The sequence below is a fragment of the Molossus molossus genome, unplaced genomic scaffold (assembly GCF_014108415.1).
Source record: "Molossus molossus isolate mMolMol1 unplaced genomic scaffold, mMolMol1.p scaffold_m16_p_12, whole genome shotgun sequence".
NCBI lineage: Eukaryota > Metazoa > Chordata > Mammalia > Chiroptera > Molossidae > Molossus > Molossus molossus.
In genome coordinates, this window is record NW_023425347.1 from 73,100,680 (window position 1) to 73,111,941 (window position 11,262).

Here is an 11,262-nt window from a genome sequence, read left to right on the forward strand (position 1 = left end):
CTTGAAGTGTAATAACAGCCTCTCATCCTCCTTTCTCAACCCAGCCAGGCTGTGTTCAAGCAATTTCATCAGAACCATTTTTAGTTCCTTGGCCCTCTTCACTCTTTTTCTGCTTCTAACTCAAAAACCCAAGGAGGATCTATATTCCCAAATTGGATTCCAATGGATCTCAAATGGAGAAAAACACACAGTTGTGTAGGTTGATACCACCTCAAAACATGACACCGAACCCTGCTAGTCCTTCAATGCTGTCTTCAATCCTGTGCCTTTCAACTCGGCCTCCCTTCCCTTACAGTACTTTGTTTGTTTATTAATCCTCACCCAAGGATATTTTTTCCATTGATTTCAGACAGAGTGAAAGGGAGGGAGGGAGGAAGAGAGGGGGCGGAGGGGGGAGGTTGACACATCAATCGGTTGCCTCCTGCACCTGCCTGGACCAGGGTGGGTATCGAACCTGCAACCCAGGTACATGCCCTTGACTGGAATCAAACCTGTGACCCTTAGGTGCACAGGCCAGCACTCTAACCACTAAGCCACACCAACCAGGACTCATCTTCACCTTTTACTTCATTGAGAAATCATAGGCCCTTGGTAGAATTTATCTGCCTTCACTTCTACTTTTCTCCTTCTGGTTTCACAGAAAGACGTGACCCTGTCCTGCTCCTCAAATGTTCCTTAAGTCAACTGCCCTCCTGTCCATTTAGGGTCCTTACTCCATCAGGCTTTCTTTTCTTTCCCTTATTTCCAAGCTCTGCTTCACCATGTGTCCTTAGAAACACTGCTTAAGTCTCCATCTCAAAAAGCAAAACAAAACAGTAGAACACTCCTCTCCTTCCACCCTGTACTTCCCTCTGGCTATCATTCTCTCACCCCCTACTTGATCTGAAGAGCCAAATTCCTTGTGTCTCCACTCCCTTCCTGTCTATCCACTCTCTGACCCACTGCAATCATTTCCCTCAACACCTCTTCACTGAAATGACCTGAAAAAGATCATCAACTCCAAAGCGCACTTTTCATTCCTCATTTTACATCATCTTTCTGCCCGTCTCACACTGTTAACTACTACTTTCTTCCCCAAACTCTAAATTTTCTGACACCCAAATCTCCAGGTTCTCATCTGATTATTTCCCTTCAATGTATGCTGAGCCCTTTACCTATGAAAGACCTTTAAATACTAGTATTCCCCAGGGTTCTTCAGGGATCCTCTTCTCTACTCAATTATCATCTGTAGGCTAAAATCCTAACTCTATCTCTCAACTAGTGCTGCCTCCTGAGTATCGGATCTGCTTATCTAACTGCTAACTGCTATGAATAGCAGCCATTTATGAAGTAATTATGCCCTAAATCAAGCACTTTAAATGTATCCTCTCACCCAATGAGGTAAGTACTACTATAATCTCCATTTACAAGTAAATCCAACCAAGAAGTGAAGTGATGTGCCTAGTGTCACATAGCTAATAAGTGGAGCCAGGATTCAGACCAGGTATGTCTAACTCCAAAGGCCATGTTAACCTTTATCCTACTGACCCATCAAATGTAACAGGCATATACCTGGATTCATAATCTTATCCTCACTACACTCCAACTGCTTCTCTTCCTGTTTGCTCTGCCAGCTACCCAGTCATCACTGAAGTCAGAAACTTGGAGACATCCTTAACTCTTCTTTTTTCCTCACTGCTCACCCCTTGCTAATCATAAGTCATGGTGATTCTACCTCTTTATTTTCTCAGTCTTATCCCCTTCTCTCTTATCCTAATTCCCCTAATTTAAGACCTAATCCTCTCTCACCTGACCGTTGCAAATAATAGTCTTCTTACCTCCATTCCTGCCCTTTACCCAGCTTCAAGAGTGACCTTTATAAAACACAAACCTAACTAATGACTTTCCTTCTATTTATCTGTGTTACCCATAGAATTACGCTGAAACACCTTAATATAGCAGCACCAGCTTTTCATGTTCTGGCCTGTGCCTACCCTCCAGCCTCGTTTCCCATAGCTCTTTGCCTCCTACCCCACCATCCATCAATCCAAATTGACTGCAGTTCCCTGAATACACCACTTTTCTCCTTTGCTTAAGCTAGTTTAAACTGGGTTTTCTGACCCTGGCAAATGCAACAGCAGTAACTCAGACTGCCAGATTTCAAATTCTGCATTCTTTTTACTATAACATGCTGTCTCCCACATCCTAAGGAAAGAGGACAAAGACGAGAGTCCTCTCCCACCACTGCCACCTATCTCGTTCTAGACATGACCCCTCTCCCCACCACTCACATGTAATTATGCATGCCATTGGCTTTACCTGGGAAATCATCACCTGCAAAAAAAATTAACTAACCACATCCCACTTTTTGAGATGCCACATTTCCCTCTCCTCCATCCCAGAAAGTCCTCACCTGTACAAAGGAACAAGCTACAGTGCCACTGCGAAGCTGGTTCAGCAACGTCTCGCAGACAGCAACATCAGGAACGCTGGTCACCCCGTCTGTGATCACAATGATACCTGCAGCAGGAAACATCAGACTCAGACCCAAGGACACTCACCTGTGAAAGTCAGGCACTCAACTGATGAAACCCTGAAAACCCCAGTGTCTGCCAGCAAATGTGCTTTATAAGCCTCGAACACCTTTCCTCTCCCCTTCCCTACTGATGCTTTCTCTTGAGTGCTGGATCCCAGAGTGAGGTCCTTGGGAGCACTACTCCTTCCCACTAGGATCCCTGATGGTTGTCAGAGCTGTGGGTACCTGAGACATTCACTAACACACACTTAACTCTTACAAACAAGGAAAACAGACCCTCTCCCTGGGCTCCCTAGGCCCCCTGGGCCCCAGACCCCCTGGAAACTAGCTTTGCTGATAATGTTCCCCTAATACCCATCCTGAATTCTATTTCCCCAAGCCCACCAACATTCCTTCTACTGACCTGCACTAGAGTTTGACGGGAGCAACTGCAGCGCCAAGATGCCCTGACGAATCATACTGACCAGCCCAAGATCAGCTGTTACCATGGAGACTCCCATCTTCCGTCCAGGGGGCTCCCCCGAGTCTGGGGATTGATCTTCTGCCTGGCCCAAGTTACAGAAAAGACAGAATGGGACAGACAGCATTGCCGCATCCACAGCAAAGCTCAAATTTACAGCAGTACTGCCCAGGCCAGACAGGCCCAATCCTGTGTGGCACCCCAATCCTCCAACTATGCAGCCGCACCCTGACTATGCTCCCTCTCCTAGTGTATGTTCAGACATTGACCCTTAGATGAGCAGGGAGGCTGACACTATATGAAACACTAGATTGTACTAGAGAAGGGCTTCCCCACCTTTTGCCAATTAGGCCCTCTTTCCATATTTTTCCATTGCCATTACAAAATATCTTCTACATCAATGACACTATGTTTCAGACATAAAGAACTGCCACCTGCCTAGCTACTTCTAGGATATCGAAAGGAATGAGAGTGCATTCTAGTGAGCCCCAAGAACTTTATCCTAAACTGTACAAAATACTAACTAAAGATCAAAGCCATCCATGATCACCTTCTCAGATCCATCAGGGGAAAAGATCCAGGACTTAAAAAAAACCATAGCAAATGACCTTCACATTTTCTCCCAGCAAGATTTTGTGTCCTGGGAAGAGTATCCAAGCATTCCTCCTCGTAGAGAAGCTGTAGTGGGTACGCACTAGCACATCTAAACCTGGCTCATTCTGCCTCTGGCTCTTTGCCCTTTGTTCTGCCCTCATCCCACTCTGTATTAGGCTTGTCCCTCCTCTCTCCTCTCTGTGCCTTAACAGCTGCTCTTTCTAAATGGCCTCTCCCTACTTTGTTTCCCACATACCTGGCTCTGGGGGTCATACTGCTGCTGTAGCATGGTGGCCACCTTATCCTCAAAGAGACAGAGCTGCTCATATACCTGCTGCAGAAACACTTCCCGCTGGGAAGGGTCCAAAAGGCAGCCCTGGACCAGCACCTGAGAAGCACAAAGACAAGACCAAGACTTGAAGGTCAGGAGGACATTGGGCAGTACCCCTCCTGGTCTCCCTATTTATTCTCCCTCTAGGCAATCCTGACTTCCCACCCAAGCAGCCTAATTCCACAGCCAGTTCCTTACTCATCAGATCATCTACTCCATTAGTCCTCAGCCCAGGTATATCAGTCACTTTAATATGAGTTCATAACCTTCCTCTGCTTCCAATCCTCCAAACTGGGTTTCCCAATATCCCCGCATGGGGGCGCCAAAAGATCTTCCAGCTCCTTTCATCTTGGGCTACCAGACTTTGTCCATAAGCTGCCCCACCTCAGCCTGGTAAAAGCCTTTTTTCATTCTAACTCACATACATATTTTTTATTCTTGTGGATTTCCAAGCACTGCACTCAGAGGCTGTATTGAAACTTTTCTCTTTTTCTGCATTCAAAATTTGCTTCTTATTCCCCCCCAATAAATGCTCTTTCCTTCCCTTTACTCTCAGTGATAACTTCCCCCCCTCAAATCGGTCAACAGGAATTCCCAGTTTACTCTATCATGGACGGTACACTACTCTCCAACACACAGAGAACACCCTTAATTTTTAGATGTTTATATTTCTGTGTTCTCGTGCTTCCTTCCAGGCTCTGAAAAAAGAGTCCCCTCCTCTTCTTTTTCCCTAAAGCGAATCTCTCCATCTAATCTTGGATCTTTTGTCTCTCTAATATTTTCGTTCTCTTCATGGTTTCTTTTCTTCTACTTCCAACATAAATAAATGCCTACATTCAGGGCTCCCTGCCCCCACCCCCCAGGCATATTACCTTTGCCTTTCTCTCTCCTAAGCTCCAAGGGCCCTTCTTTTGCTAATGTAACTTGTTTCCTGAGCCTAGGCAGCCCAGTTGGCTTGTTTCTACTACCTTTGTAACTTTCTAAATAAACACTCTCTTACAATTTGAAAAAAAAAAAAAAAACAGTAAGTGCCCCCATTCTAAAAATGTTACATAGGCCTGTTGACCCCTGTGGTGGCCTTGGGATCTTCCCTTTTTTCTCCCTATCAGACTCCTTCATCCTGTCTTACATGCTCACTTCTCCCAACCTCTGCCCTCCAGTGCAACAACTACCTCTTCATTCCCTATTTAGAACTGAGGAAGAGGGTGGGCACAGCCAGAAGAGGGGAGAGGGGTACTCTGTACCACTCTACACACCAGACTGTGAGAAGCAAAACAGAACCAGAACAATATAAAAAGGTGATGCCCGGCTGGTGTGGCTCAGTGGACTGAGCATTGTCCCAAGGTCCCAGTTCAGGTCAGGGCACACACCCTGGTTGTGGGCTCCATCCCCAGCAGGGGGCGTGTAGGAGGCAGTCAATTTTTTTTTTTATCCTCACCCAAGGACATTTTTCCATTCTTTTGTTCAGATAGAGTGGGAGGGAGAGAGAGGAAGAGAGAGAGAAACATCCATGTGAAAGGGACACATCGAGTGGCTGCCACCCGCACGACCAACCAGGGCCAGGGACAAACTGCAACCAAGGTATATGCCCTTAGCGGAAACGGAACCAGGGTCTCTCTGGACCGCATGCCAACTCTCTAACCGCTGAGCCAAACCGGCCAGGGCGGAGGCAGCCAATTATTGTTTCTCTCTCACACTAATGTTTGGATCTCTCTTTCCCTTCCTCTCGCTCTCAAAAATCAATAAAAACATATTTTTTTTAAAAAAAAATAAGAGAATATAAAAAAATGAGAAAGATGTTCACAGCTGTATTGTTTTAGAAGAGTGAAAATTAGGTTAACCCAAGGGTCCAACAATAAAGGTTTGGCTAAATACATAATGATAAAATACGGTAAGATCAAACTATATGACAAAACATTAAAAGTCACGTTTCTAAAGAACATTTAGTGACACGGAAAAACACCTATATTATACATAAAAAAGCAGGACATAAAAGTGTGTGGAATGAGCCTAATGTTTCTCTATTTGGATGAAAGGTAGTGGTAAGGTAGGATAAACACATACTCAAAGACAAGAAGGAAATACATAAAATGTTAACAGTAGTTATTTCCGGGTGGCATACTATGAGTGAGTCTTGTTTTTATTTTAATACTATTATTTTCAAGTCTCCTTCAATGGACATTATAAAGAAATTTAACTTCTTTTTTTTTTTTAAGAGCAGCAAAATACATCTTGAGGGAGCTCTAGAGACGGAGGAAGCTGGCTCAGGGCCAAATGGCCCTGAGGTTCAACTAAGTCCTCTCCTCTCCACAGCTGCTGTCATTGTTCAAGCCTCATCTCCTTTCCTATGATGTAATAATCTGTTCTCCCTGATCCAGAATTTTTCCCCTAATCCATCTTCCTCATTGGCCACAAACACGTGTGGTCTTCCTAGTGTACAAATTTGATTCTGTTGTCATCCATTTAAAGCCTTCAAAGGTTCCCTACTACCTACGGCTAATAGTTTTCATTTGCATGTTTTCTATGTGGCAGGCACTGTTTTCAGTGCTTGACATGTATTAATTCAATCACCATATAATATTAGTACTGTTAACCTCCCCATATTGGAGAAAAGGCATAGACACACAAAGAGGTTAAGTAACTTGCCTAAGGGCATACCACCAATAAGTGGTACAGCCAGAAAGCAAATTCAGGTAATGTGATTCCAGGTCCTGTGCTCTTCACCACCACACCAAATACCCCGACACAATCAAGTACTAGTTCTTAACCATGACATTCAAGGCCTTTCATAATCCTGTCCCCTCTTATCTCTCCTCCTTACGCAAACTCCTACTTCCACATTCAAACTTCACTGTGTCAAACTAAATAACATGTAGCTCCCTAGAACACCTGTAACTGAGAGCAGTTTCATGGCTCTGCGTCTTTGCTTTTGCTGGTCCCCATGTTCCTATCCTTCAAGACAAATTCTAATGCTTCTTCATCTCAAAGTCTTCCCTGTCTCTGCCCCAGGCTTGGCTGGATGCTCCCATAGCCTCTGAGTCATACCTTATCACATTCAACTGAAATTACCTCCTTCAACACCTGTGCCCTCCACTAATCTCTCAACTCCTCCCATCAGAACAGGGACAGTGTCTGATTCATCTGTGTCTCCAGGACCTAACCCAGGCCTGGAATAGATCAGGCTTCAGTAAGTGTTTGCCAAACCCAACCAAGTGTTGAGTGATTACCTAATATCCATGCTTTCCCTGCCTTGGCTATCAACACCTACAAAGCCTGGCCTCCATCTGGGGATGGAGCCCATAACCAGCAGTCCTAACAGCTGCACTAGAGCACTTTAATCCAGGGCAGAGGGCTGGGATCCAGGTGTGCACCAATTGCCTTGTATATTTCAGACCCTCAGATGCTGTTCTTTGCATCTCTGTCTTTCAAAACCAGTTTGACAGCTAAGGTGACAATGTAGCCATCAGGGAGTTTTAGAGTAAGCCCCCACCAATGAGCTGAGAGTGGTTAAGGGCAGATGAGGGGAAACTGGGCCATGCTTATCTAAGCCAAAAACAGATATTCCAGTAACAGACTTGGCCATTCTCCAAAAGGAGTGCCTTGTGATAGCCTGCTTGGGTGTTGGATAAGCCCTGTAATTATCTGTATGGTCAGCATTACACCCAACACTTCACAGGGCTCTCAGAGAAAATGACCCTTCTCTGTCCTTGGAAGAAATTACATTTCTGGGTATTTGTTATATTTAAAAATCATAGAACTATTTCTAAAGACCATCTTCTGGGGTTAGCGCCAGGAGTCAGGACACCAGCACACCTGACAGAACTGAAAGTGGGAGGAGAGACACACAGAAAAAAAAAGATAACCAGGGGCCAGAAACAGAGACTTAGAGGAGTGAGAAAGAAATTTGTCCAATCAATGCCAACTGACCTAAGGCTTATGTGAAGGCGCAAGACCAGAGGAACTGAACCCAGCTGGTGCGGCTCAGTGTACTGAGCGTCGTACCATGGACTGAGAGGTCCGGGTTCGATTCCCAGTTAGGACACATGCCTAGGTTTTGGGCTCAATCCCCAGCAGGGGGCATGCAGGAGGCAGCTGATTGATGTTTCTCTCTCACATTGATGTTTCTATCTCTCGCTCTCCCTTCCTCTCTCTCTAAAAAAAAAAAAAGAAAGAAAAAATCAATAAAAGCATATTTTAAAAAATGAATAAAAGGCCAGAGGAATTAATTCTTTTCAAGGGGAGAGAGCCTTAGAGAGATGACTAAGAAAAAGGTTTAAGAACCCTGGCTGGTTTGGCTCAGCGGTTGGAGCATTGGCCTGCAGATCAGAGAGTCCCAGGTTCGATTCCCGCTAGGGGCACATACCCCCCCCCCCAAAAAAAAAGAAGCTAGCACAGCTGGGGACTTTGAGCGCAGGCAATAGAGACAGTGTAAGGACTTAGTCACAGGACTGGGAGAAAGAATGCAATACCTGGTGGGACTGCAGGCCGATAATTGAGGAGTAGGCCTGGACAGTTACGTAGATCTCAGGCTGGAAGTCGATGCAAGATCCAGGCACTCGAAGGGGCCGAAGCAACCCGCTGAGGCAGCGAGAAAGGGCATGGAAAACTTCATCAAACAAGATCTCCCCTGTGGCATCATCCTGTGGGCGATGCACATAAAAATCTCTCAAGGGTAAGCAAAGGCAGCCCTGAACAGAGGGCAGACACAAGCAGCTTTCATGGATCAATGGGACTCTTATCTTCAGGTTGATCACACCCCAAATACAGTGCTACCATTGGAATAGGATCTGTCTTTAAACACTCACCATTCCTTTACAGCCTGTCTCCTTTCCACAACATTAGGCTGAGAGCATTTTTTTCATTTCTCCCAAGCCTTTCCCTCTCCTCCTCACACCCACCCCATCCTTTCTCCCACTGTCTCCCTCCAGCCCCTTACCACAATGCCAGTAGATGGGCTAAGGTCCAGCTCAATGACAAATCGATACTGCCAAGCCAAGAAGGTGACCTGAGTGGAAGGTACAAGGAGGAATGGCCTTGGAACCACTGGTTCATCTGGCTGCCACCCAGGGGGCAGGATACTGAGGACTTCCAACTCCTGCTCAGACTGAAGCTGGTAATTAGGATGAAGAGAAAAGGAAAGGGTCAGGAGAAAGTCACCCCTTTCTTCCCAGGACCTGAACTTCCATATCCAAAATGACAACCATTGGCTCCACCTCCTACAACTCAACACATATTCTTCCTATCTGAAAAATGAAACAATATTTCCCCTGTAGAATCATCTTGTAGGCACTTGCCCCTCCCAGAGTTAGTCTCCTGCCTCTTTCCAGTACCCTCTTAAAAAAAATAGATCTGCCCTGGCTGGTGTAGCTCAGTGGTTAGAGCGTTGGCCCAAGCACCAAACGGTCTTGGGTTCAATTCCCAGTCAAGGGTGCATACCTGGGTTGCAAGTTTGGTCCCTGGCCCCAGTCGCGGTGAGTGTAGGAAGTAACCAACCAATATGTCTCTCACAATGATGTTTCTCTCTCTCACTTTCTCTCTCTCGCTCCCTCCCTCCCTCCCTTCCACTCTCTCTAAAAATCAAAAATCAATGGAAAAAAATATCCTCAGGTGAGGATTAACAAAACAGATCTTCTGAGCCAGCCCCTAGAATCCTGTATGTCTCTGGGCCTCACCAACATTTCCTGCGGCATGGCCTGCACAGTTTGATGCAGGTGATTGAGGAACCAAGCCAAGCGAACATTTCGGGAGATTCGATAATCCTTTTTCATCAATAGAAACACCTGCCCAGCTTCTTCCACCTGGGGACAAAGACATATTAATAATTTATAAAAATTCACTGAGTTCCTCATATACACAGATCACTGTGCAAGTAACTTGTCCAAGGAGCTCACAATCCATAAGTGAGAGACAAAGCACCAGAGGTGAAAAGTTTACTCCCACCACCATGCAAGGTGTACCCAAGGATTCAATTCTAAGCTCCTTGCTCCTATTCCCCTTACAGATTTCTATGCAGGTGAAGTGACCGTCACACATTATCAAATGTTTATGTGAGTATCTCCTACAAATTATGAGCTCCTTGAGAATAGGGATTGTGTATCATGCCCTATATTTTGTGTCCCCATGCTTGGCAAGGGGCTTAAAATACAGCAGACACTCAGTAATGCCACATAGCTCCTCCCAATAATCCTGAACAGCAGGAACTAAAGGAATCTTCACTGGGTAAATGGTAAGCCTGCTGAATACCTCAAAATCAAACTTTTGTGGGTCACAATCTCCCACCACCACATTTTCCAGTTATCAACACTCTAGGTCCTTCCCTCCATTGCCTTCTCGGCAGCTGGTTCAATGTCCTGACAAGCATCAGCTCCCTAGCGCATGCCCTTGTCCTTACTACATAAGCCCTGCCAAACGTTGACTCAGGCTAAAGTTGATCTTCTCCCTTATCCATACAGGTACCACACCAGCTGCTCTTTAACAGAAGAAAAGTTGCCACCTCTGGCAGGCCTTTACCAATCTTTTTACTTCTCCCTGGTCAGCAATCTTTCCCATTTCCCTTAGAGCAGCGGTTCTCAACCTTCCTAATGCCACGACCATTTAATACAGTTCCTTATGCTGTGGTGACCCCCAACCATAAAATTAGTTTCGCTGCTACTTCATAATTGTAATTTTGCTACTGTTATGTCTTAGGCGACCCCTGTGAAAGGGTCATTCTACCCCCAAAGGGGTCGTGACCCATAGGTTGAGAACGGCTGCCTTAGAGGGTTTTCCAATCCCTCAATCTCCATAGTCCTGGCAGATAAATGTGCCTACTGTTTCACAGAGAAAATAAGGGTCAGCTGGTCTAAACTCCTCCAACATTTCTTCCTGATTAATCCTTACATGTAACATTCCTTTACTCCCTTACTCTTGCTTCAGATGAAAAGATTACTGTCCTTCTGTTCTAGACAAATTTCAAATTTCTCCTCCCGAGTCCCTGACTAGTGAAGGGGAAAATGCCAGGCTGCGAGGACTGAAGAGAGATGGTAGAGAAATGAACAGAAAGAAGTCAATGAAAATGGGGTGCTGAAAAGAGTGGTTCTCCCCCACTCCCAAATGGGGAAATATGCATGGAGGATAGATCAAATAGCTCTGGAGAAGCAATGATAGAAGGTACCTAATGTCAGAGAAGAGTACGGAGAGCAGAGATGCAATGACTAAATATGAAGAAAGTCTTCTCTAAGACAGGGCAAGCATAGAAAGATATAGAAATGATATGGGAAATGGCAGGGATGAAAATGGAAAGAAACTCATATTTACTGAGCATCTAAAATACATTCAATAGTAAAACTGTAGTTCTGGTCAGTTTGGTTCAGCAGTTAGAAC

The 11,262-nt window shown here is 45.2% G+C and overlaps 1 protein-coding gene across 1 annotated transcript in view; it reads right to left on the reverse strand.

Annotated features, from left to right (window-relative positions):
- SZT2 (SZT2 subunit of KICSTOR complex) overlaps nt 1-11,262 on the reverse strand; it is a 73,610-nt gene that overhangs the window by 34,405 nt on the left and 27,943 nt on the right. Inside the window, exons 2-7 of the mRNA XM_036257520.1 lie at nt 9,573-9,698; nt 8,837-9,010; nt 8,370-8,540; nt 3,826-3,957; nt 2,919-3,060; nt 2,393-2,499 (exon numbers count right to left, since the gene is read on the reverse strand). Coding sequence (XP_036113413.1) covers nt 2,393-2,499; nt 2,919-3,060; nt 3,826-3,957; nt 8,370-8,540; nt 8,837-9,010; nt 9,573-9,698 — 852 coding nt within the window. The remainder of the gene's footprint in view (nt 1-2,392; nt 2,500-2,918; nt 3,061-3,825; nt 3,958-8,369; nt 8,541-8,836; nt 9,011-9,572; nt 9,699-11,262) is intronic.